Source organism: Carettochelys insculpta, chromosome 1, assembly GCF_033958435.1.
Source record: "Carettochelys insculpta isolate YL-2023 chromosome 1, ASM3395843v1, whole genome shotgun sequence".
NCBI lineage: Eukaryota > Metazoa > Chordata > Testudines > Carettochelyidae > Carettochelys > Carettochelys insculpta.
The window spans coordinates 252,392,564-252,420,146 of NC_134137.1; the positions used below are offsets into that span (position 1 = coordinate 252,392,564).

Here is a 27,583-nt window from a genome sequence, read left to right on the forward strand (position 1 = left end):
GCACAGAGTTTCATAAAGACAGTGTGATCTTGATATATCGGCCAAAGTTCTTCTCAGATGCAGCCATTGTCTTCTATCACAGTCAGGTAATATGTGTACCTGTTTCCATTCCCAAGTTACATTCCTGCAAAGGAGAGCTAAGCATCACATTTTCCATGTACTTTGGACACTGGCCTGCTATTTTGGCAGAACCTGAGCCATTTTTGTGCCTGCTAGATAGGATGAAAGGTCAGGCACAAAGACTTGCTTATTAGATTTCTACTTGTATCTAGTACGGTTATGAAATAGTCACCAGAGATCCTCTACTGAGTGTTGTAGCCTGCGTCACAAGAGCTCAAGCAGCTTCTGAAGCTGTTTGATGGGTGTTCCAATACTGAGATGTAGGACAGGTACTTGCAATGGCTGTCTGAGTCATTGTTCAGATAGACTCCTCTCATCCACTACTTGCGATCTAAGTTGCTGCTTGAGATAATAGCAGCAGAATATAGTGTGGATAAGCACTTGAATGAATGTTTGCCCATATGCATTCTGTGATGCTCCCTCCTTTTCTGCTGTTAGTGGAAAACATTCGTTCTGCATTTAGATGGGAGGCATGAGGACAAGGCATGGGCACAACCCCACTAGAGACACTGCTGACCAAAGCAATCTGATCTGGGGCCCATGCAGTGGAACGTATATGGGCAGCACGTTCCAGTGACTTTGATTCTTTTAGATGTAATCGTTTCTTTTTGTCCAGGCATGGAATAAGACCAAATTTGAAATCTTAAAATCCTCTTTAAAAAGTTAAATTACTCTTTCTTTGCCTAGCTCTCTCTGTTTGGAAAAACTCAGCTAAATGTCTCTGAAATCCTGTTCTGCTTGAGTTTAGCATTGCTGAATAGATCTCAAAGCAGTGCTTTCTCAAAACTCGTGTTACAGGCCTACTTTGTATGTAGCATTTGTGAATTCAAGTGTCTGTCTTCTGTCTCTCTCTTTATGGCTTGTTACTCAGAAAATACCTTGAGAAATGCCCTTTTTAAAAGAAATCTGCATCTTTCCACAGTACTCAGTTGTTTGCAGCTGTGGGATTTTTTTAAAAAAAGATTGTTTAAAATGTACAAATGAGTAAATATCTTAGTTAGTTATAACATTTTCAGTTAAACCCAAGTCACTAAATTCATTAAAAAATTCACAGGGAAATGGGAACTTACAAAACTTACAACCACCTTTCTCATTTTTCTTAAGCACGCACAAATGAGCGAAGGTAAAACCAATGAATAACTTATGTATTATTTTTACATTGCAGGTGTTTACAGATGGAATCACCAACAAGCTTATTGGTTGCTATGTGGGTAACACAATGGATGATGTGGTTTTAGTTAGAATCTATGGAAACAAGACCGAGCTCTTAGTGGATCGAGATGAAGAAGTGAAAAGTTTCCGCGTGTTGCAGGCCCATGGCTGTGCACCACAACTCTACTGTACATTCACTAATGGTCTATGCTACGAGTTCATGCAGGGAGAAGCACTGGATCCAGAGCATGTCTGCAACCCAGATATATTCAGGTAATCATCTTCAAAAACATTAGCTCTAGAATGAATGTTGGGAAACTTGTGTTCTGTGCATAGGAAAGTGTTACCGTGGAGTATGCTGTTGATAAGCATAACAGAACCCATGGAAGTGACTTGGTAGGTACACATTTTAGTATCCAAATGCTCTTCTTCGTGCAGTGTGCAACAACCTAGTGTTGTCCCTCCCTTCGGCTATGGTAGCTCACTTCCATCCAGTTTGGAAGGATTGGATGTGTGTACTCTACAACCTCCTCTCCCAGCAGGCCATAGGGCACCATCTTAGGACTGAGGAACTGCCAATAGCTTGGTCTGTCAGTGCTTAGCTTGTTCTAGACATTCTCTCTGCCTTCCATGCTTCCTTTCTCCTCTGTTATAAAGCCTATATATAATGGGGAAATAAATTTTTTGAAGTAAGTTGTCTGACCTGTGTATTCTGTGGTAGATTTCAAGTAAGTCACCAATAAGACACGCATTTTTAAAAATAAAAGGTATAAATGTCCAGTAAGCAACAAAAAAACAGCCAAAGACTTTTTTGGCAATCTGCCTGTAAACAGTTCAAAAGTAAGATTGCCATGTTAAACTTTATTTTAACTTTATATCTTACAGACTCATAGCCAGGCAGCTTGCTAAAATCCATGCTATTCATGCACATAATGGATGGATCCCCAAATCTAACTTGTGGCTGAAGATGGGGAAATACTTCTCCCTCATACCTACAGAATTTACAGATGAGGAAGTAAATAAGCGGTAAGTGTTGTTTTATTAAATATTTTATCACTATTTAAATAACTCATTGAACTGTCTCAGCTTTTTGTTGCATACCTTATTAACTAGCTAGGGGAAAAATACAAGTGCAGTGACTTTTTTTGACACCCCATTCTCCGTCCTCCTTCTCCTAATTAATTTCTTTGGAAGTGCTGCTAAGAAGCAGAATAAAATGATGGGTTCCACCCTCCTGTCTGTTTGTGGCCACATTCTTCACTTAGGTTAGCACTGTCCTTTCCACTTTGAAAAGAATGTGCATTACTTGTCTTGCTTTCCTCCTGCATCTAAAACCGTGGTAGTCTCATGCCTGAGATCCAAATACAGGTTGAACCTCTCTCAGATGGGACCTGACCGGTGTCAAACGAGAGAATTTGCTGGACCATAGGAGGTCAGTATCGTCTAGCATGTTACCAACAATTCCAGTGCTTACTGGGCTTTTAGAATACATTTAAAGGGAATAACAGCCCAGAACATTGAGAGCCAGGATTGGTGGTTATAAACAAACTTTAAAGGGCCATGGGAAACTTGGCCACACCCATGATAAGTGGTCACATGGCTAATTAAAATCATGCCAGGTTATGGATGTTGCTTGATGAAAGAGTTCTGGATTAGAGAGGTTCAACCTGTAGTTCTTAAAGAAGTCACCTTTGGAAAAATAATAAGACTTCTTGCCTTCTTTGACTTCACTACAATAATGAGCAGAGAGATCTGGACTAAGATGACTTACTCACTTACATTGCAGTAACAGGGAATACAGAAAATAACTGAACAAGTGCACTAATTATACATTTCTGAATAATTCCTTTATTATTGATGACTATGCTCAGAAGATAAACTCCTTTCAATTTTTTTGAACTCCAAAAGGTTCTTAAGTGATATTCCAAGTCCTCAAATCCTTCAGGAGGAGATGGCCTGGATGAAGGAGGGACTGTCAAATCTTGGATCCCCAGTGGTGCTTTGTCACAATGACCTGTTGTGTAAGAATATTATCTACAACGAGAAACAAGGTAGGTATTGAACACAGCAGTAAGTAGTGTTTCATTCCATAACTGTGTTGTATTTATATTCTGTGGTGGTTGTCAGTGTGGGTGTAGAATTTCAATTCAAATTATTTGAATCATTTGACTTTTTATAAATGGTAGTAGGCAAAGTAAATTTGTTGCTTGGAATCAAAATTCAGTGTAAAAGTAGTAGTATTTGTGTAACTATATGAACTGTCTTAGTAGCTGTAACCATAATTTTAATTCTAAAAAGCATGTGGAAAAACCATTATATTCTTAATTTCACAGTAATGACTGTCCGTTTCTTTGTCTTTTGTCTTTGTAATTTTAATAGAAATCTCCTAAATGTTTAGAAAAGATTGTCAGTTGTTCAGCAACCTTAGGAGCTAGTGTCTCCAGGTTACTTTGTATTATCAATGTATTGTTCTGATTTGTCAGATACATTGGTGCCAAGGACGAGTTCCCCACTGTGAAGTATCATAATGATACTTAAGCTACTTTCAATGGCTCAGTTTATATCCTGCACATGAGGTACATAGGCATCTTAATGTTGAAGATATTTTTGTAAATAATGTTTTTAACTCTGAGGTGGGCTGTACGTTTATCTTGGAAATGGAAAAATCAAATTTTCATTCATTCATTTCAGATGATGTATATATTTGAATTCTTGAAAGGAATCCTTATATTTAAAAACAAAACTAAAAAACTAGGAACTATCGAAAGTTTTCATAGAAAACTGTAATTCCTTTTAAAGTTTGGTTGTTTAGTGGTTTGAGGTTCGGTTACTAAATGATATATTCAGCAGGCAAACATGATGAACGAGTGGTATGTTTGGGACATTGAAAATGGGGATATTATGGTGCATAAAAATGCTTTAATGAGACTAGTACCTCAGTTTTTTATATCCCCTCCAAAATCCCCGAAGTCTGTGAGCTGAACTGAAAGTAACAAGTTAATTTTTTAGAAGCATGTTGGTAGTTGTAGGGAAGCTTTCAATTGAGATAGTGAAGACTTCCTCTATGAAGAGAATTATTCAATTTCATATTCATCTGAATATGAAGTTTGTAATATATCATTTGATTGACAATTAACTTGCCACTAAAGCCAACATATTTGTTTGAAGTCATTCAAAATGAATGTGAACAGCATTTGATGTTTTCCATCAGACGTTCAAGCAATAAGTGAGGCATCACAGTTCATGTGCCTTCCAGAGAAATTGATACAAAAATATTGATGTTCTGATCTGAAAAGTGGTTGTGTATATCATTTCTACATCAAATGTGCTCCTTCACAGTGTGTACAGATAAAGATGTTTTCGAGCTGCAGTCTGTACACCCACTGTTCTGCGTGAGGTCTTTTCTTCTTGCACATAAACACTAGTGCTATATGTCCTGGAGCCAGTGTAGCCATCAACTACACCTTTACAGCACCATCACCTTCCAATTTATGCTCTTACAAACCTGTGCAATTCTGTTAATTTTAATGAGTTTGCACAATTCTTACTGTTGATTAAAAATTAGTAAGAATTCCATCAAAGTTTTTGGAAGGGGAAGTCATTTCAGTGGTTGATCCTCTTGTGCTAATAGGAACTAAAAAGGGGGTAAAATTCCATTTTGTCACTAAAGTCAACAAATCTACTTCTGAATATGCAAATCAGACATTGAGAGAGGATGCTGTTTTGTAGTCACTTTTCACAATAGAACCATGCTTTAGTGTAAAGTGCTTAAACAAAAACAGTAACTCAGTTAAATGTTCACTATCTCACGGTTGATAAGCTTAAGAGTCCCACTTTTAAAACAAATGCTATATGCTTCTCTTTTTTGTAAACAGAGTGGAGGAAAAAAACAATGCCAGCAGTGCATCACTTATGAGCAAACCTACAATAACCAGTGTGTGAGTGTATAGTGTTTGGGGACAAGGTGGGGAGGAGGGAGGAATCTCAATGTAAAGCACTTAGGCTTCGAGCTGGTTATAAGTAACTGAATGGAAAAAGATTTGAAAGTATATGCAATAGCTAGACTGTGTCTATTAAAGCTTACATGCTTGAATATTGCAGCACATCATGTACGCTGTTGTAAGAACTCTGCAATACCGAGCTACAACAGGTACTATTCTTATAGTAACCAAACCTCAATGCCATCTGCAAAATAAGTATTTGTATATTGTGAAAGTTGTGTATTTTGTACTCGTACACTTTTACGTGCAAAAGTTTATAAACCCATGTTACGTAATACAGACTTAGAAGGAGGAACTTGATCTTTAGAAGTGGAAACTCAGCTTTAACTTTAACTGCAAATAACATGAATTGTATCAAGTCTGTTCAGCCAAATAAAGACCCTTTTAAAAATTATTCCAAAAATTGAGTATCAGCATGCAACAAACTCTTTGAAGCTGTTTTTATAGAGCACAAAGAACAATCTTAAAGATGCAGTTCACTTTCTGGAGTTTTTACTGGGCTAAACATAGGAAGCTAGCTTGAAGTTCTGATTGTGCAGCAAAAGTCATATCAGTTCTTTCAGTCTCACCTTGATCTGCTCTCTAAAGAGGCTGAGTTTAAATGAGCCAAACAAAATCCATAATTCACCGTCGGTGTTAGCAGCACTTTCATCATGTTATCTAGTCATGCTTAGGCCTTGCGTAATCAGCATACTATTTAAAAAGCCGCAGATGGTCTGTTTACACTTATTCCCTCAGGGTAGATAGGCCCACCATTGCTTATCCAAACTCTTCAAGGATAGACTTTGAATGGGTGGAATTAATTTCCAGTGTACACAAGGTTATGAAAACTTGCTAGCCATTTGAAAAAAGTGGCATATACATACAGAAGAAACATACTTGATCATTGATGGCTTTAAGAATTCTTAAACTTGAACATCTAATCCTCTTTCCAAAGAAGAACTGAAATAAAATGTTGAACTCTAGCATGGTTAAATGGAGTGCATCCCTCATTTGATGATGAGTTGAATTTGTTCATGCTGTGGCTTGGAGAAATCGCTGTCTTGCTGCTTAGTTAATGTCTTCTTTAATCACTCCGGATATGAATGCTTTCAGCAGTGTTGCCCTACGTAACAGATTTATAATTGCCTACAAAACTTATTCTCGGAAAGAAGTAGCTCTCCGTTTCACTTCATTTCTTGCCCTTGAATATATCTTGATGTGTGAACCATGGTTTAAATTTAAGTAACTGACAGCTGGAAGGCATTTATTTATAGTCCTCTTTTCATGATGCTCTTGACTCTTTCCCTCCTGCCCCCCTCCCTGCCTGACCCCCTTTACCTTGAGTAGAAGTTTCCAAAATGTCTTACGGATTCTCCCAATATGCTTAGATACCTAATTACTAATGCTTGTCTTTGTCAGATTTCTTTCCAACACTTCTAGAATATCTTCTGTTATGCATCACATTCTTAATTGTGGCAAATATTTTTAAAAATAGCTTAAAATTAGGCACCTACATGAGTGCCCTGCCTTCAAAAGTGCTGAGCACTTAACAGATTCCGTTGACTGACTGACTGTTAGTCAGCACTTCTGGAAATCAGGTCACTGTAAGTAGGTGCCTGAGTTAACTGTTGAACTTTTTTTAAACTTCGAGCAAACATGTTTTAGTGTGTATCCTGGACATGATATCAGTTCTGTAGTGATGGGTTTGTAGTGACACTGTCATCACAGCCAGGTGATACACCCTGCTATGTTGAGGTTTGTTTAAGTCGGGCTTTCTCAAACGTTTTCATAGTATAACTCACTCTTTATTTAGAGATTATCTTGCAGGGCATTTCCATTCACATTTACTATCCCATCTCCTCTTTGCGCTTGTTCATGATTACCCAATATTTATACAGCAGTGACTTATTTCAGGGGACTATTGAAGTTTGTTAAATAATTATAGTGCAGTAAAGAGCAGATAGAAACAGAAGAGTTGTCATTTCTTGACTGTTAGCTCTCTGAAGACCATCAGCAAATTGCCCCGTTGATCACCCAGCCTCTGACTTCATTTTATAAGTACCACTTCAAGTGCATCAAACATACAATGACATGCACGTTGCAGATCATACATTCATTTTCATAAGAAGTGTGAAATACTATGTGGCCTTCAGCTTTGATACAACACTTACACCTTTCAGAAATAGTATTGGAGAATTTGAGAGCTTCAATATCATGTTGTGATTTGTACTCGCTCTGTCTGTATGTAGGGATGTTACAGAGTTATCTGGTAACCTAGTAACCACCAGAATTTCTGTCAGTTACTTGGTTAATGGCTTTCCACCCCACCCCTGCTTCTCTGCATTTAAAAGGCTGAGCTGGCATGCAGGTTGGTTCAGCTTCCACCCCCACTGTGGGGGTATCTATTTATCCCTGCTCTTCCCCTCCACACCCCCCACCTCCCTTGCTGCTCTGTATTCTTATATTTTAATTTAATTGAATATAATTTAAATGCACAGCATCAGGGACAGAAGCTGAACCAACCTATGTGCTGGCTCAGCCTTTTAAATCCAGAGCAGCAGCATGGGAAGCTGCCTGATCCTGGCGCAAGCAGGGACAGAGGCAGAGCCAGACACTCCCTATTCACTTGGGATGGGGTGAGGTGGTGAGAGTTAACCAGTAGCCTTAACTGTTAAGTATCTGCTTGTTGGTTAGTCAAGTAACTGGATACCCTGTTACATCCCTATCTGGATGTACTGTGCAGTGGACAACACTACAGAATTACACAAGTTACACAGTTCACATGTGTACTTCATGTTTTAGAGTTCTCTTTAATGGAGAAGCTTCTAACAGTAATAGTCAGCATTGGCTGAGCTGTTAACAGTTGAAGTCCGTGGGAGTAGACTTAGACAATTAAAAAAAATCCCAATCTAAAAGACTAGTTAATGGCTTGTAGCTCAGAGTTCATGACATTAGGAAGTAGTTGTTCCTTACGTTAAATCATCTTTAGTAATTCTTAGTGTATTCTTGATTTATGTTTAAAATTCTAAGCTGAAGTTAGTCATAACATTTTAAGCAAGTCCATTCTCGTTCACCTTATCAGTTGCATTATTTCACAGCAGAATAGTACAATGAGAATTCAGCAATGTCTGTCCATACTTTCTTGACACAGAGGATTGAAGAGAACTATGCATCTTTAACCTCAATATTTGCTGCAAAAATTAAATTTAAGGTTGAGTTCCACTGGTAAATGGGTCTGAAAAAGGAGACCAGTAATTTGCAGAGCTTTTCTTTTTGAAGTTTTGTGTCATTTCAAATGTGTGTGTGCCAAATTTTCTTCATCTGCTACAGATTAGTATGCCATTGTTGCTGCCATGTGGCGGCGTGCACACGCCGTGCTACTTAAACGCACTGACTGGAGGTTTGTCGCATCAATTGTTCACGTGCACCTCCCCCATAGGAGAGCACAGAGTCTGGTAACAGCCTCATCTGTATCTTGTTAGCTTCATATTCTTATTTTATAAACCGTTAACTATAACTTGCAGTAACTTTCTTCAGTAAAGGCTAGCTATCATAAAGGCGCTGCAGTCTGAGATACAATGTGGATTTAAAAAAACCTTTTTAAAAGATACCTTAAGTTGATGAACTTTGCAAGCAGACTTTTTGTCTGCTGTCTTTTTTTTGTTTTATATGCCAAATCTTGAATGAAAGCAATTTAAAAATTATTGGATTATATATGGGTTAGTTCAATTATATGACAAAACAAATATTAACCAGGGTTGGGCTGTGCATTTTCATTGGTGTACATTTTAAAAGATGAGCTTTAGGCGATTATATGTGCTTAAATCTACAGTAGTATTAAGGAATTGGCAAGAAACATGTTATCTAGTTCATGGACTTTTGCCACTTGCATACTTCAGTTAAGTTGTGACTTTTTGCTCTAATGTCTTGGACTGTAACCCTTGTAAAAAAAACTTTTCCAGGGCTTTCAATATTTTAACAACTTTCTGAGTCTTGAGAATCTCTTACATAGTGCTGGATGTATTCTGTGAGGGGTGCTCTGCCTTAGTCACTTCCTGCATTGGTCTGACAGAGAACATATTTGTTAACCTTCCAGGCAGGTTGCAAAGCCCATTCTTCTGTGCCCGCTTTACAGTGGAGGGAAACATGAGGTGAGGGTTGGGGGTCTGGTAAATATGTCATCTCCTTATATTTATTGTCTGTTAATTTTATGGGATAGATACCTAGACTACAGGATGGGTCCTTACTGGCACATTCTGTACATTTGAATAAAAAAAACGTGACATGGTGGCACCGTGGTTAAAGGCACAGATTAAAATCTTAAAGACCTGCTGCAGCATGGTGTTTGTGGGGGGGGGAAAATTAACAACACAGTCTATGCAGAAGGTAACTTGGGAAGTGCATGCTCATGGATGCTTATAACAAGTTTTAACTTGCCCTTAATGTCCAGTTTTTAAATCTAGTTTCTTAAGGAAGTACCACCTGCAGTGTAGCTGGATTAAAATATTTCCCCATATAGCCTGAAAGATTATCATTCATTTTCCAGTTTTGGCCTCGAGAGAATAGTCAGCATTAATAATTGCAAGATTATTTGCTTCATTATTATACCTTAATATGTAGAGGTTGACCCTCTCTAATTTGGCACCCTTTGGACCTGACTGGTGCCACATGGGAGAGTTTTCTGAACCACAGGAGGTCAATATTGTCTAGCAGCATTACTAACACTTCCACTGCTTACTGAGTAGTTAGAAGACATTTAGTGGTAAATTACAGCTAAATAACAGCACAGAACATGGAGACCCAGGACTGGTGACTGTAAACATACTTGATGGGACCACAGGAAGCTTGGCCACACCCATGATAAGTGGTCATAGAGCTAACTAAATTATGCCAGATTATGGATGTTGCTGGACGAGAGTGCCAGACTAGAGAGGTTCAACCTGTATGAAAATCATTTAATTCAGTGTCTGTGAAACTTATAGTACAACCTTTAGCAAGGGTAAAACTGTAGGGGGAAAAAAGCACAGCTAGATAGATACCTATAGAAGAATAATCATGTGCAACTTGCACAGAGTTTAATATTCATAATGTATTTCAGGAATACAGTTTAATTGAATGGCTACTCATAGTTATTAAAGGTCAATATGGGGAAACAAAATTGAAATCTGAATTTGTTTGAGGAGGGTACTATTGAGTAATCTGAAATATGTACCACTTGCACTGAGATAAAAAGCAGTCAAGTAGCACTTTAAAGACTAGCAAAATAGTTTATGAGGTGAAGTTTCGTGGGACAGACCCACTTCTTCAGACCATAGCCAGACCAGAACAGACTCAATATTTAAGGCACAGAGAACCAAAAGCAGTAAGCAAGGAGGACAAATGATTATCTTTTTCTGATTTGTCCTGCTTGCTTACTGTTTTTGGTTCTCTGTGCCTTAAATATTGAGTCTGTTCTGCTCTGGCTATGGTCTGAAGAAGTGGGTCTGTCCCACGAAACCTCACCTAATAAACTATTTTGCTAGTCTTTAAAGTGCTACTTGACTGCTTTTTGTTTTGATAGTGTGTAGACTAGCACGGCTTTCTCTCTGTTACTATTGCACTGAGATAGTTATAGTAGATGGGAATGCATTTTCTTTTGTAACTCCAAGAGCAGCAGGAATTCTGTCTAACTTGCATTAAAATCTGACTTCCTGGTGTCCCTATAATGATTACTGCGGAGTGGATTTACTAGAGGAGAATCGAAGGCTATATAAGCTAGATATGATGCACTTCCCACTACTGCCCTCCCAGCTGGCCAGATAAATGTAATTTTAAAAAAAACTGCTAAGCATCAAGGGAGTATTGGGAGTAGTGCTACTCCTTTTTGTCAGTACTTGCTTAATGGTGTAAGGCTTCTGTTTCTTAATATCTGCAGGCTCTTTGTTTTTTAAGATGGGAGTATTCAAACGTTGCATGCCATTGCTTCAAATAACACTAAATTCATAACACCATCCTCAAAACCAGGGGTTGTTGAATAACTGGGGAAATGCTGTCTTGCAAAATGTGTCTGTCAGCTGCAAAATATATTCTGTGGTCAGTTTGCTTGTCAGGAAAGCTGTTTGGGTTGCTTTTATCTATAATTCTGCTAGTTAAAAAACAGACAAGTAGTCTGTACTTCTAGCTACTGTTACAACTAAAGGGTTTTTTAAAAATATTTCTCATTAGAACTGAATCTGAATTTCTAAAGTAACCAGTGCCCTCTTGTGGTAGATACTGAAATCTGAAAAAGCCATTTTAGTTCTAAACTCTCTAAATTGCATGGTAAAGTAAGCTGTTGATCAGAGTGTATGTCTCAGTCAAGTGAAGCTCAGACCATAAAATTCACAGCCTTACCCTGGAGTGGTCTCAAGAGTGCATGCAAGTGGGCACAGACAGTGAGACTGAAATGTTGGCAAATGTTTAGGGACAGCACTGATTTAGGGCATCGGTTGGTTTGTTTACGTACTCTTACATTTTCATGTTTGTGTCTCATATAGGTCATGTACAGTTCATTGACTATGAGTACTCTGGATACAACTACCTGGCTTACGATATTGGAAATCATTTCAATGAGTTTGCAGGTAAAAATTGAATTGACAACATTTAAAAGTTAATTGGTAATAAAACAATGAGTATTTTGTTCTTTTATGTAGTGCCTTTCATCTGAGGACCTCAAAACTGTGATCCTAGTTTACCCCTCAGTGCCAACTGGCAGACTTCACTGTTCCATAATAGCAGCTCCCACAGGCCTGAAAACTCACTATATATAACACATTTTTATGCAACTTATCCCTAAATATCAATGAAAGTCAGGATCATGCTGGTCACATGGTATGAAACATATGTACTGATATCTGCCTTGTGACATGTAAATTGAGCATTGTCTTGTTCACAGTCATCAGTCTGAATCAAATGCAGGTGAAGGTTTGAGAGATTTATGAAAAATAGAGGAACAGCGGAAGGGAATGAGCTTTGTCTTCAGGCACACTTTAAAGGTTTATTGGCTAAAATGGATCAGGGACAATACCTTGTTATGCTGTAATTGAGGAAGTAATTGTGCAGAGCTGTTCCATTCATGAAAACAGAATCCTGACTTGTCCTGGTTGGAAACCCTGCAAGATTGCTTTTAGACCTCATATTAACATATTACCTTTCAATTTAGTCTAATAAGTGTTCTGTTTTGTTTTATATGTAACCATTTGTTTCCATCCTTATCCTTTGGATATTAAACTTTGGAATAAATTTGATTGTTTCACTATATTTCTATCTCTCAGTTCTCTGATGTTATAAAGAATCTGACCCTGAATTGTACCAGTCAGCCTGTGTGTACATTGATCCTTTGGAGAAATCTTAACTAGTAATTTCTGTGAATGTCCTGGATGAGGGCTGGATATGACAGAAGGACTCTTTCTGCAGTGCTTGAAAGCTGGGGTGTACCTAATGGTAACTTGCAAGTCAAAGTAAGGATTGGCATAGCCTGAGGAAATTATTTAGATTTCCTACAACCTGGTGAGGTTAAAGAGTGCAAGCAAATCTTGCTCTCATGGATGGCAAGGAGATAACAATGTGTTCTTCTTCAAGCGATTGCTTGTGTGCATTCCAAGCTGGGTGTGCGCTGGCACATAGCCAGTTTCCAGAAGCTTTTTACTGTAGCCAACAGCCATAGGGTTGGTGCAGTGCCCCCTTGAGTGGTGCCTGTATGGCAACGAATATATGCACCACCCAGTCCCTCCCCTCCCCCAGCTCAGTTCCTCCTTGCTGTGCTGTTGGTTGCTGGAGCTCTCTCTTTTTGGTAGTTCGGCTGCTAGCAATCACCTGTAAATTAGTTTGTAAATAGTTGTAAATAGTTCACGTAGTTGTCAGAGAGCTGGGAGCCGGGTGGGACTTCAGTGCCTTTCAGCATTTTGGCGCCAGGGGATGCCTGGCTCTCCAGGTTTCAAAACCTGCTCTAAATGTGGCAAACGGATGCGTAAGAGTGATCCACCCAAGACTTGTTTGAGTTGCCTCGATGAGGCACACCTTCGAGAACATTGCTCCATATGTAAGGCCTTCAAGCCGAGGACTCTAAAGGACAGAGTGTAACGTTTAAAAGTCCTACTAATGGAAGCGGCCTTGTGCCCGGACATGTCCACTGCAGGAGCTCAGAGTGGTGCATCATTAGTGCAGAGCGCTATGGCACCATCAGTGATGTCAGAAAGCTCCTGATGTCAGGATCAGGTGTTGGCACCTAGCGCTACAGAGTGACACAGAAGGCAGTGCCTGGTGCCTCACAAGAAAAAGAGGCATGAATGGGGCCAGTTCCCAGAGAGGATAAAGAGCCGAGAACCCTCTAAGGCATCTGCCAGAGTGCACCATGAGTTGGGTCGTTAAGTGTGGAAATTGACACTGGTGCAAGGCGGGGGCCCACACTCTCCAAGGCTGCCCTCAACGCCGGAGGCATTCATTGCAGCACAGGGCCTCTTAGAGATCACGGTGCTGGGGTCGACACCATGCCATGAGTCCTCATCACCACTAGAGGGACCGGCCCAGATACAGGCACCAATGCAGACCATCGGGCAGGAGTCATCCTTTATGTCACCGTCACCATTCCTGGTACTGGAGCAGCCTCCACGAGACAGACCAGCTACAATGACTCCATTCAGCATACTACATGGTGCAAGGACAACACAAGCCAGCGCAGACCATGAGCCCCACGCCACCGCTCTGGTCATCAGCATCAGAGTCTGATTCTTATTACTCCAGCTCAGCCAGGAGTGGGAGGACAAGATCCTTGTGCCACAGCGGACGGTAGCACCAAAGCCATCACCCTGCGGATGAGGGTTGGCAGGCACCCTCTCAAGGCGCTCTTCAGGGGCCCTTTTGGACCGACCCCCATGGGCGGTCCATGAAGTGCAAGGGCAGGCAGTGGGACTCCCTGCTAGGGCGCACGGCACTCCCCAGAGGCCAAGGGTGGCGCCATCAGTGTTGTTGGAGGTGCCTCTCTTGAAAGGTCTGACCGTACTGGAGGCCCCTTCAGTGGCCTTGGCACTGATGTTGGCACCGTCACAGATGGCACCAACCCTACTCTGGGCACGGCCTGTGCAGGCACCAGGAGTAACAGCACCGGCAGACCCAGTGCAGTCCCAGGTGCTGAGTTACTCTGACATGCCTCTAATGTGGCCTGCACTATATGCAGGCACCTTACCCCAGGTACTGAGCATGACACTCCAGACCACAGTGCCAGGAACCCAAACAGGTGATTTAGGACCCCTCCTGCCAGTGGGCATGGAAGGGTCGGGTGTATCATCCTCATTCTCCCTGACTAGGCTTTGGCTGGGTCCTCAGCATCCCCAGTTATGGAGGACATTAGGGCATAGCAGCATCTGCTATGCTGACTTGCCCAGGGCCTGGGTATACAAGCAGAGGAAGGGATGAAACGGACCCAGTTACAGACATGCTCTTGGCTTTGGGGCCCACAAGGGTGGCACTGCCTATGATTAAAACAATTGCCAGTATGGCAAAGACAGTGTGGCAGACCCCAGCCTCTGCCCTATCCACGGCCAGAAGGAACGAGTGTCGGTACTTTGTTCCTGCCCCGGACAATGAGCACGTGTTCACCCACCCTCCCCCTGACTCCCTTGTCATCCATTTGGCAAATCATAGGGAGAGACAGGGGTTTCAAGTCCCTTCCCCTAAACATAGAGGCCAAATGCTTAGACTTGTACAGTAGAAAGATTTATTTGACGGGAGGCCTACAATTAAGGATTGCTCAGCAGCAGGGATGCATACAACACGGCCAGTTCCTTATCCCTTTTCTTGGAGCTGGTCCCACTGGAGAGTCAGCCTGAATTTAAGGCAGTCATAGATGGTTTCTATGTACAGCAGAGAGGGGGTACACTATCCAGTTTTCCTCATACCCCCCTTCCCACCCTCCTTCCCTGTTCCTCTGCAGGGACCTTTCTCTCAAGACTCTGTTTAGGCAGGAGCTACAGTCCTTCCTTCAATGCGGGGCTATAGAGGAGGTTGGGGGATGGGGTTTTATTCCCATTATTTGCTAATCCCAAAGGCAAAAGCAGGGCTACAGCCCATTTTGAACCTGCGAAACCTAAACAAATTCATAAAAAAGAAAAGGTTTTGTATGATATCCCTGGGCCTAATCATTCTGATGCTGGAACAGGGGGACTGGCGTGTCACTCTCAGCTTGCAGAACACATGTTTCCACATAGCAGTTAATCCACCCCACAGGAGGTTCCTACATTTTATGGTGGAAAAGGACCATTATCAGTTCACAGTCCTTCCGTTCGGACTATCTTCCGCCCTGAGGGTCTTCACCGAATGCATGGCAGTCGTGGCAGCCTTCCTGCACAGGCACGGGGTACAACTTTTTCTGTACCTGGACAACTGGCTAGTCAAGAGTCGCTCACAGCGCCAGGTAGACCAGCATATGCAACTGGTACAACAAACGTTCGACTTGCTCAGCCTCATGGTAAATGAGGCGAAGTTGGTGTTGACCCCCACTCAAGTCATGGAGTTCACAGGGGCCTTACTGGATGCGGAGCAGGCCAGAGCTTTCCTGCCACAGAGCAGGTTTCAGGCCTTGACATCTCTTATCCAGGACTTGCTCAAATTCCTCACCATTACGGCCAGAGGCTGCCTCAGGTTGCTGGGTCACAGGGCAGCGTGCGCATTTGTAGTCCAGCATGCCACACTGCGAATGCGTCCCTTCCAGCTGTGGCTCACCTCCCTGTACCGACCCGTCAGACATCAGAGACATGTTGGTGACAGTCCCACCATGGTGCTGTTAATCCTACACTGGTGGCTGAATGCTTGGTCAGTCTGCATGGGAGTGCCCTTCAAGCCCCCACAACCCTCTCTCTAGTCACAGTTGCCTCAGACTTGGGCTGTTGGGGTGCATCTGGGAGAGCGCCAGACCCAGGCCCTGTAGAGCAAGGAGGAGGCCCAGCTCCACATAAATGTTCAAGAACTCGGAGCCATCAGACTTGCGTGCGAGGTGTTCCAGGACAATCTAAAGGGTCATTGCTTAGCTGTGAGCATGGACAACACCATTGCAATGTACTGTGTAAACAAGCAAGGGGGTGCACACTCCTTTCCCTTGTGTCCTGAGGCCCTCAGGCTTTGGGAGTTTTGCATTCAATATCAAATTCTCCTGAAAGCATATTATCTCCCGGGGGCCCACAACTCCCTGGCGGACCTTCTCAGCAGGTCTTTTGTGGACCACGAATGGTCACTACACTCGGATGTGCTGTGTTTAATTTCCCAGAAGTGGGGACGTCACCAGGTAGACCTGTTCACCTCCCAACTCAACACAAAGTGCTGGATGTTTTGCTCATACTAGAATCGGAGCCTGGGCTCCTGGGCAACGCGTTCAGCATTCACTGGTCAGGCCCTCTGCTTTACGCCTTGCCCCCAGTGTCACTCATCCACTGGACCCTACTCAGTATTCAGTCACACTGGGCATTGGTCATCCTGTGGGCCCCAGTGTGGGCTCAGCAGCTCTGGTACTCGACCCTCTTGGAGCTGTCCATCTGCGATCCACTGGCACTCCCATTACACCTGACCTGTTGACACAGGAGGAGGGGAGACTGCAGCACCCCAGTTTTCAAGCGCTACACCTCACAGTGTGGAAGCTCCATGGCTGAAAGCAGTGGAGCTCTCGTGTTGGGAGCCTGTTAGAGACGTGCTGTTGAACAGCAAGAAGCCCTCCACAAGGGCAACATATGTAGCCAAATGGAGAAGATTTTCTATCTGAGCAGCTCAGAAGGGATTATCCCTGGTGCAAACTCCAGTACTGGTTATTCTGGACCACTTGTTATTCTTGAGTCAGGAAGGGTTATCACTATTTTCTATCCAGGTGGATATCTCAGCCTTCCACCCTGGGCTGGGTCTGTCATTGGTCTTTTCAAACCCTGTGGTAAAAAGGTTTGTGAAGGGCTTGGAAAGGGTCAGGCCGCTGGTTTGGGACCTAAATCTGGTACTGTCAAGACTCCTGGGGCCCCCTTTTGAACCTCTTGGTTCCTGCTCCCTTTCTTCTTAGCTACAAAACAGCATTCTTGCTGGCCTTTACATTGACCAGGAGGGTGTCGGAACTAAGGGCGCAGATGGTGGACCCACTCTACATGGTTTTCCACAAGAATAAGGTCAGGTTGAGATCCCACTTGGTGTTCCTGCTGAAGGTAGTCACTCTCTTTCCTGTCAGCCAGGACGCTGCCCTACTGGTCTTTTACCCAAAACCGCATGCCTCCCCAAGGGAGTAGAGTTTATATACTTTGGGACATACAAAGGGCCTTCCATATGGACAGGAACAGGTGCTTCAGAAAGTGCCAGCAGCTGTTTGTTCTAGTGGCAGACAGGATGAAGGGTCTTCCAGTGTCCTCACAGCGGATCTCCTCCTGCATAGTGGCCTGTATTAAAGAATGTTGTAAGTTGGTGGGGTCCCCCTTCTCACGATCAGAGCTCACTCGAGCAGAGCACAAGTTTCCTCAACAGCATATTTGGCCAGGGTTCCTATTCAGGACATCTGTAGGGCGGCTACCTGGTCCTCAATTCATACATTTACAGTGCATTACGCTTTGACACAGCATGTACGGGAAGGCATTGGCTTGTACATTCCAAGTTGGGTGAATACATGAGCAATCACTTGAAAAAGAAAAGACAGTTACCTGTTTTGTACCTGGTGTTCTTCGAGAAGTGTTGCTCATGTCCATTCTAAAACCCTCCCACCTTCCCCACTGTTGGAGTAGCCGGCAAGAGGGAACTGAGCAGGGGACAGGGTGGGCAGTGTATGTACTGGTTGCCATACAGGCACCACTCTGGGGGACGCCGCACTGACCCAATGGCTACTGGCTAGGGCAGAAAGCTTCTGGCAACTGGACATGTGCCAGTGCACACCCAACTTGGAATGGACATGAGCAACATATCTCGAAGAACATCAGTTACAGAATAGGTAACTGTCTTACCCTCAGTCCTGGGCACTCTGAGAAGTGTCACAGAAATCATGATCATTGATAAAGTCAACTTAAAATCTCTCTGGGCTGAGCTAATTATGTGCCTACTTTGCAGTAATGGGAACTAAGCTGTGGGAAGCCTGTGGTTTAAAGAAGTGTGGCACAGCCAAAAATAGCCCTAGAATTTCCTACTTCATTTCTGCTTTACCCATGAGATCATCCCTTCTCTTGGCATTAAAAATAGTATCATTGGGGCCGTGGTTCTCCTTCGCTTTCAGTGCAGTACGAAATGGAAAATCCATTGTCCTTCACATCTGATAACTTCTATTGCAAAATGGTAGTCTTATAATTCCTTGCACCACTTGTTGCGTTTGAGACTTTGCTTTGACATGATTTTTGAGAACTAAAAAACGTAAAACAAGAATCAAGGTTAAGGTGCAGCTTTGTGTGTGATAAGGAGAAATTAAGTTTAGGAATATAGCAAAAACAATTCTCGTTCAATAAGTGGCTTATCTGGGCCAAAATTGTTCTTTACTCTTGTCCTGGAAAGTTTAACAGGAGTGCCTGACTTACCTTCTATATGCTATTTACTGTGGGAACAGTGTTATGTTTATAGTTCAGCAGTGTAAATACAGTACAGCAAGTTTAAAGTAGTCCTAATCTATTTGTCCATGTTTTCCAAGTTGTCTACTTCTAAAGTAGCCATGGTGGGGAAACTTTAGCACATGGTAGAAAATACAGAGAATGGTTTTTCATCACCAGTGAGTAAATGTGGCAGAGGACTAATTCTGAGTAAGCAGAGAGTGACAATGGCCAGGTACTTTACAGGAGGAAATCCAAAGGAAGGTTTTAAAAAGGTTTGAACTGGATCCTGAAATGGAAGAGGATTGTGTTGTCATTCTTACATAGGGAAGATTATATTTACTATGTTTAGAATGCACATTCCAGAGAACTTGGGCTTGAGAAGGGGATTTAGTCAAGAGGATAGAGGAGGGTGTGGGTAAGAATTTCAGCAGAGAGGGAGTTGAGCTAGAGGCAGTAGTATACAAAGCAAAATTGTTGGCATTGATATAGGCAGACTTATGATATGCAGAGAGGAAAACTTGTGATCACGGATGATAAGGATAGACAATGGAGACAAATTAAACTTCACATTCCCAAAGAGTAGGAAGGAAAGGGACTGGGTCGCAGTTGAGGAGGGTTCCTTTTGTCTAAGGAATATACATCTGTCTGAAACATTAGTTTAGTTTGTTAAATATTGAGTCTGGTCTGGTCTGGCTATGGTCTGAAGAAGTGGGTCTGTCCCACGAAAGCTCACCTAATAAATTATTTTGTTAGTCTTTAAAGTGCTACTTGACTGCTTTTTTGTTTTGTTAGTTTGTGATGATGCACATAGGTGTACCTGAATATCTCATGTTTTGTAAGAAGGATTCAGATTGCATACAAATCTGTTTTCTTCTTTCACTAGAATTACAGCCCTCTTTGAATTTCCTCAGGAAGGTTTTGGGGCAAAAAATTCAGAATACAGATGCTTTATTTTCATGGGACTTTCCCTAAACAGTTGCAACTTGCTGATGTTCAGGTTATACCAAACAACAAATATATATGTATGCTAGCAATGGGTACATATTAAGGCACTGAATGTTTTATAATGTTAGTGTCCTGTTTTGGTTTTTTTATTTGTTGAGGGTTGTACATTGATAGAAGTGTCCACATCTGTTCTGTTATTTACATATGGGAAACATTTGCAACATTTCTGAAAAATATAGGTCATTTATAAGTGTGAAATCAAACATCTTTTTTTTTTTTTTTTTTTTAATAATTTTTTCTATTTGGATTTCTTTGGAAGGAATAAGTGAGGTAGACTACAGCCTTTATCCAGATCGAGCATTACAAGAGCAGTGGCTGAGATCTTACCTTGAGGCCTACAAGGAATATAAAGGTTTTGGTACAGATGTTACTGAGAAGGAGGTAGAAGTGTTGTATGTACAAGTCAATCAATTTGCATTGGTAAGTTTTGCATGGTATCTATAAATATGTATACACAACCACCCTAGGTATGCATAATCACTTTACAACCAAGTAAAACTGAGAGTTCCCAGTACCAGAGAACTTGCAGTCATAAGATTATATTATACCTGTGCGAAATATTTAATACAATATTTTTGAAGCATCAGCTTTTCTTACATTTACTGATGGAGAACATTATGTAATTAATATTGTTTAATTTTGATTTGTTAGTCTAACTCAGTGGAGATCTTTGGAAAGTAAATGGATTCACTGGAAAGGCTGTTGTCATCTGGATATCTTTAGTTACTTTATTCCCTAGAACAGAGCCTTGTTGGTGAGGTAAAACCAGCTAGAATCTATCATTTAAAAGCAACACCTAGAGGTTGACAACAGACTTTTTTTCCTTTCACCCCTCTGTTAACCATCTTCTCTAGAGCAATTGTTCCCAACCTTTTCAGTAACACAACACATTTAAATGAGACACAGAATTTCAAGGCGCACACGCTTTTTCAGCTGATTCAGTTGCTCATAAATCACAGAATCACAGGGCTGGAAGGGACCTCAGGAGGTCATCTAGTCCAGCCCCCTGCTTCAAGCAGGATCAACCTCCACTAAGTCATCCCAGCCAGGACCTTGTCCAGCCAGGACTTAAAAACCTCAAGGGATGGAGAATCCACCACCTCTCCAGGCAAAGCATTCCAATACTTCACCACCCGCCTGGTGAAGTAGTTTTTCCTCACATCTAACCTACACCTCTCCCTCTTCAACTTCAGACCATTACTCCTTGTTCTGCCATCTGACACCACTGAGCATGGTTTCTCACCCTCCTTTTTAGAGCTCCCCTGCAGTAAGTTGAAGGCTACTATTAAATCACCCCTAAGTCTTCTCTTCTTCTGTAAACTAAACAAGCCCAAATCCCTCAGCCTATTCTCATAGGTCTTGTGCTCCAGACCCTTAATCATTTTTGTTGCCCTCTGCTGAACCTGCTCCAGCACATCCACTTCCTTTTTATAATGGGGGGCCCAAAACTGGACACAATAGTCCAGATGTGGCCTCACCAATGCCAAATAAAGAGGAATAACTACTTCTCTAGATCTGCTCGAAATGCTCCTCCTCATGCACCCTAGCATACCAGTAGCCTTCTTGGCTACAAGGGCACACTGTTTACTCATAACCAGCCTTTCATCCACCATAACCCCTAGGTCCCCTTCCATCATACTCCTGCTGAGCCAGTTGGTCCCCAGCCTGTAACAATGCTTGAGATTCTTCCACCCCAGGTGCAGGAGTCTACACTTCTCCTTGTTGAACCACATCAGATTTCTTTTGGCCCAGTCCTCCAATTTATCCAGGTCCCTCTGGATGCTCTCTCTACCCTCCAATGTATCTACCCCTCCCCCTAGTTTTGTATCATCCGCAAATGTGCTGAGGGTGCAATCCAGTTCCTCATCCAGGTCATTAAGATGGATGTTGAATAACACCAGCCACAGAACCGAGCCTTGCGGCACTCCACTTGAAACAGACCGCCATCCAGATATTGAGCAATTGACCACTAACTGTTGGGCCCAACCGTCAAGTCAGCTTTCTATCCATCTTATAGTCCGAGGATCCAATCCCTATTTCCTTAACTTATGGACAAGAATGTTGTGGAAGACGGTATCAGAAGCCTTGCTGAAGTCAAGGTATATCACATCCACTGACTTCCCCATGTCCACAGAGCTTGTTACCTCATCATAGAAGCTAATCAGATTGGTCAGGCAGGACTTGCCCCTGGTGAATCCATGTTGGCTACTTTTGATAACTTTCCCCTCTTCCAAGTGCTCCAAAAGGGATTCCCTGAGGATTCCCTCCATTATTTTCCCAGGGATTGAGGTAAGCCTGACAGGTTTATAGTTCCCTGGATTGTCCTTCTTTCTTTTTTTTAAAGATGGGCACTCCGTTTGCCTTCTTCCAGTCATCCGGTATCTCCCCTGATCTCCAAGGATAATGGCCAAAGGTTCAGCAATGACCTCTGCCAATTCCCTCGGTACCCTTGGGTGCATTAAGTCCAGACCCATGGACTTGTGCACATCTAGTTTTTCTAGATAGCTGAGAAACTTGTTCCTTCCCACAGATGGCTGCCCTCCACCTTCCCATACTGCATTGTTTAAGACCGTCATGTGGAGGTTGACTTTGTCTGTGAAGACTGAGGCAAAAAAGGCATTGAGTACTTCAGCTTTTCCTGCATCATCTGTCACTAGGTTACCTCCCTCATCCAGTAATGGCCCTACACCTTCTCCGATAATGTCACATTTACTTACATTTATTATGGTTAAAGTCTTACTAGAGAGGTTTGTAACCTAGTAACGCATACAAGCTAAACAAAAATCAAATGCATTAATGTTTAAAATCCACCACAGAATACAAGGTCTTAGGTAGCTAGGGATGCTGAGTAAAAGAGTAATGACTGAAAGCAGGCTCCTGTCCCCACACGCCCATTGGAGCCAGGATGCAGCATTTGAATTGCATCCCAGCTCCCGTAGGCTCTTGCACTCCCTCCCCTTGCCACAGTAGGGAGAGTGGGGCAGGCTCCCCACCAGCTTATTCAGGCTGGGAAGCAGCATTTCAGCTGACTTACAGCACAAATGGGGTATTGTTGGGTTGGTATTTCCCCTCATTGGTGGCTCTGCAAATAGCCACCATGAGGGTGTGGGAAATTGATGAACCTTGCACAACGTTCGTCAGTTTCCAACCCCCGCCCAAGGGGAACTTGATAAAATTTCACAGCACACTTGGATAGTTTTCCTGGCACACCAGTGTGCCATGCTGCATTGGTTGAAAATTATGGCTCTAGAGGATCTTATTGGGGTATGGCTTCCTGCAAGTACTAGTGTCAAAGTCAATTTGATTGTGAGAATACTCCATCTCAAGGAATAATCTAAGTCAAGGAGGGATTTTTTCATATTGGTCAAGAAAGATGGGCTGGCATAGTAGGTGAGTGAGATGTTAACATGCCTGTTCATTGTGTGCACTCACACTGTACAGCCTTGGTAAGGAAATTTAAGTACAATACTTGGATTATGTGGGTGCTTTAGGGGAAAAAAGTTGTCATTGCAAGATTTTATTTACAATACATAGAGGTGTGAATTATTACTTGCAGCATGAGTGGCTCCAAAATCACATGTATCTTTTACAAGGGGATTGTCAAACTGATGGCCACAACACAGAAGTTTCAAAGTTTACTAAACCAAATTAGCAACCGTATAATTCATGTAATCCATAGCTTCAGTCTGACATTGAAAAGTATGCCTACAACTGCTTATCTTAACTTAGTGAAAACTGGGGTCAGAATAAATTTGAAACTTCTGGAAATGCAGAGTTTTAAGTGGCTATGTCATATAAGGTTTTATTTAATCTCACTAGCAGCACTGGAAAATGAAGCATACTGGTGCCAAATAATATCTGATGTCTGAAACACAAACAAAAATATACAGATTTGTAAAGGTTTTACATTGCTGCAATTCTTTTATCAAACTGAAACAGAGATACTTTTTAACACTGTTGAACAAGACACTTTCTAGAAAGCAATTCCCATGTCAAAGTGCTTTCTCTATGCATCTAATTAACAAGTTTTGGATTTATAACACATGTGGTACCTGGTTTCAGAAAGCTTGCGTTTTAGAACAAAATCTTTAAATAACTCTTTGAGTATTGCTTTGCTTTGTTTTTTTTTGTATTAGTATAATAGTCTCCCAGACAAACCATTTTGCTCATTCTTTTCTTTTCATTTTCTTTTCATTCTCATTCACATGCTTGCTTTACAGAACCTCAAGCGAATAATCTTTCACAAATTATTTTCTCTTTAGGCCTCTCATTTCTTTTGGGGATTGTGGGCTCTGATTCAAGCCAAATATTCCACCATTGACTTTGATTTTCTAGGGTAAGTAACTGTACTACCAAAGCTAATCTATTTTCCTCCAGTGACCTGACTTCCAGAACTATACTAGGTCTGAGTAAATTAATCCTATTTTGTTAATATGTACAAGCAGGATGCTCTGGAGATAACTGTACATAATTATTTTTGTGTTGAAAGTCTTTCAAGACAATCAAGATGCCTGGATAATGCTAGTGCATCAATAAAAATTGGGATTTTTGCTTTTTGCTTGGAAAAAGTCAACCCTGTATTTTATTTAAAAAAAAAATTGTGCTTCAGTATATGCTGTCTTTCATGCATCCAATATCCAAGCACTTGAAATGTTTAAGCCATACAAGGATGTATTCGGTAAGTGGTGTTTGCATTGGAGAAGTAGTGGCATAAAAGTTTAAGTGACTTGTTCTTGGTCATTGTGTGTTTAATGCAGAGCTCAGACAGAAGAACAAGGAGATCTGTTCCTGTATTTAAAAAAAAAGAGAGAAAGAAAGAGAGAAAAAAAAATATTTTTCTTCTTAGTGGCCTTTCTTTTACTAGCTGATGCTATTGTGAGCTGTTGCCAAAAGAAAAGTGTTTAAACCTCCCAAGTCAGTGGAGGAAAACAAACAAGCTATTGATTATCATAAGATTGTGTGTCTTTTTGGAAGTGTTGTAGCACTTAGCTAAGATGCTACCTTAGTTCATACTTCAGTTACTAGCCTGAGTCAGATTGTGACTAACTTCATGAAATACTATGATGACAGCATACTTTGTTCACCTGAGTTTGGTACTGAAACTCGTTAGACTAGTGAATCGGTCTTTAGATTGTTTAAAAGTTGCTAGATAGTAACCAGCAGATGGCACAATAAGCTAGACAACACCACCCCGTGGTACTGTACAAAAGCATGTTGCTATTGTAAAATTTTACAATAAGATTTCAAGACTCTTGCCATAAACATGACCAGACTATTAAGGAATTCTCAGTTCTTTGTAATTTTGTTTCAATTCTGTCCTTTTAATAGGTACGCAATTGTTCGTTTTAACCAGTATTTCAAAATGAAACCAGAGGTCACAGCATTAAAGCTTCCTGAGTAATGAAGAGGAACTTCAATTATCCTCAAGTGGATAAGTGATCCTTAAGAATCCTTTCTGAGAACAGATGCTGAAAAAGCTAAACATTTGTTTAAGTTCTATAATGTTCACTTGGTTGTTTTGCTTTACAGATGATGCCTCTAAGCATATGATAGTGTGAAATCTAATAAGAGCATACCTACTGTTGATCTAAAATGGATTAGAAACTCGCTAAATCTAGAAGGCTGTAGAGATGGCAGTTTAATCCTTAGTTAAATAATTTAACATATGTTGTATGTGAATTATTTATTATGAGTTTAACATGATTTCATTGTTGCTTTCATCAGTTTCTGTAAAGGTTGAGTGCAGGCAGTGAAACTGTTCCAAAGGATTTGTTTTTTCACCTCTTTTTTAAGAAAGCGACATTTAACTTATAGAAAGACTGTAAATGGTCAGTAGTAAATCTTAATCTTTCAACTGTGTATATACACATGCGCGCAAACACACACACACACACACACACACACACACACACACACACACACACACACACACACACACACACACACACACACACACACACAGAGAGATACATAAAAGAAATCTATGAATTAGTGGTAATTTTGCTTTTGAAATGCAAATCACTGGTGTCCAGCAATTGAGGCAAGGGAGATGAGAATAAAAGGTAGTTTTCCCCATCATGGTACTTTACATTTTATAGCAGGGCCTACCTACTTGTTAGTGTTAAACATCAGCATTTTGACTTTCCTTCTGCTAATATTACATAGTAGAAGCCTGAAGGCATTATTGCCAACTGATTATTTACGAATGTGTATAGTATGTGACAGGAAATGTACCAACCAAAACTTACACCTGGAACTTTATTTGTTAAATTTTTCCATTTTTTTAAAAGACCACTATACTTTCCAATTATTTGAACTGATCTGTGCTCTGAACTGTGTGTGCACGTGCATGTGCACGTGCACGCACACACAGAGCAATAGGATAGACTTTTGAGCCGCGCGCGCGTACACAGAGCGATAGGATAGACTTTTGAGCCAAAACTTAATGAACATGAAATCCTGTTGCTTTTGGGAGCAAAACAATATCACTTCAGTTAAAGGATATGTGAATTTTAAATTTTTTCTTTCTTTCTTCAACTTTCAAGCTTAGATTCTTGTCTTGGCTTTCTTGCTGTATGGATGGCAAAAATACTGATAGCCCAAAGTCTCAAGTTAAAAGGATGTTTTAGAAATGTGTGAGCTTTGAGCTGTAAGGTGTCGATCATCCTCGTGTTTTTTTTAAAGCTATTATTACCAAGAATGGTTTGAAGTACAAAATGTGAATTAAAAAAGAAAGTGTTTACTTTTTGACTGCATATGTTGAGAGATTGGGGATGATGCTTTAAAGCTTGAAAATTGCTGTGGAGTTGAGCAGTCAGTCAATTCTGATGATAACTCTGAAAAAAACCTTTGCACTTTGGTCACTGAAGTGTCCGCATATACAAAGTCTATCTGTATGCACGAGCAATATGTGCAAACACAAACTCACCTTAGGAGTAGATTTTATGGAGAGCCTGTTGCAGACTCCGCAAGGATATTTATTCAAAAATTTTTGATAGCATATTGTGAAATACAGATATGCTTTACAAAAGCCTAGCTTGTTGCAGGATGCTTAAAGCAATTATATGGATGAAAATCTTTCACCTTCTACACCATTTTGAATGGTATTTGTTACTTTTCAAAAGGAAGCTTTATTCCTTAAAGCTAGTTTGTTTTCATCAACTGGGGTTATAACCTTTTGGTGTGTTGCAATCACATTCTTAAAATTTTAATATAAGTGGGTAAACTTAACAAAAACACTTAGGGTGGGTAAGTCTTATTTACTACATACTAAACAAGTTTATTAAATTGAACAAGATTCTTTTCATAGTTCCAATAAAACTGACCAACTGAAATTGCAGTTCCTTCTGTAGCATTATCAAGGATGATGAAAGTGACAAAGTGAACAGCTTTTTAATTTTTGTACTTGAAAAATTCTCTCCTAGCGAAGAGTATTACTCTGCTTAATTACATTAAGCAGTATCTTGATCTATAAGCTGTCCACTTCTTAGAATAAGGTACTAGTCAGCGTGGCTACGTCTGCACTAGCCCCAAACTTCGAAATGGCCGCGCAAATAGCCATTTTGAAGTTTACTAATGAAGCGCTGAAATGCATATTCGGCACTTCATTAGCATGCGGGCGGCCGCGGCACTTCGACATTGACGCGCCTCACCGCCGTGCGTCTCGTCCCGACGGGGCTCCTTTTCGAAAGGACCCTGCCTACTTCGACGTACCCTTATTCCCATGAGCTGATGGGAATAAGGGGACTTCGAAGTAGGCGGGGTCCTTTCGAAAAG

General features: G+C 41.3%; 1 protein-coding gene across 1 annotated transcript in view; it reads left to right on the forward strand.

Annotated features, from left to right (window-relative positions):
* Positions 1-25,791, forward strand: part of ETNK1 (ethanolamine kinase 1) — a 47,555-nt gene extending 21,764 nt beyond the window's left edge. The window contains exons 2-8 of the mRNA XM_075004779.1: positions 1,286-1,545; positions 2,158-2,298; positions 3,181-3,323; positions 11,771-11,854; positions 20,067-20,227; positions 24,070-24,143; positions 25,136-25,791. Coding sequence (XP_074860880.1) covers positions 1,286-1,545; positions 2,158-2,298; positions 3,181-3,323; positions 11,771-11,854; positions 20,067-20,227; positions 24,070-24,143; positions 25,136-25,208 — 936 coding nt within the window. The 3' untranslated portion in view covers positions 25,209-25,791. The remainder of the gene's footprint in view (positions 1-1,285; positions 1,546-2,157; positions 2,299-3,180; positions 3,324-11,770; positions 11,855-20,066; positions 20,228-24,069; positions 24,144-25,135) is intronic.
* Positions 25,792-27,583: the final 1,792 nt, after the last annotated feature.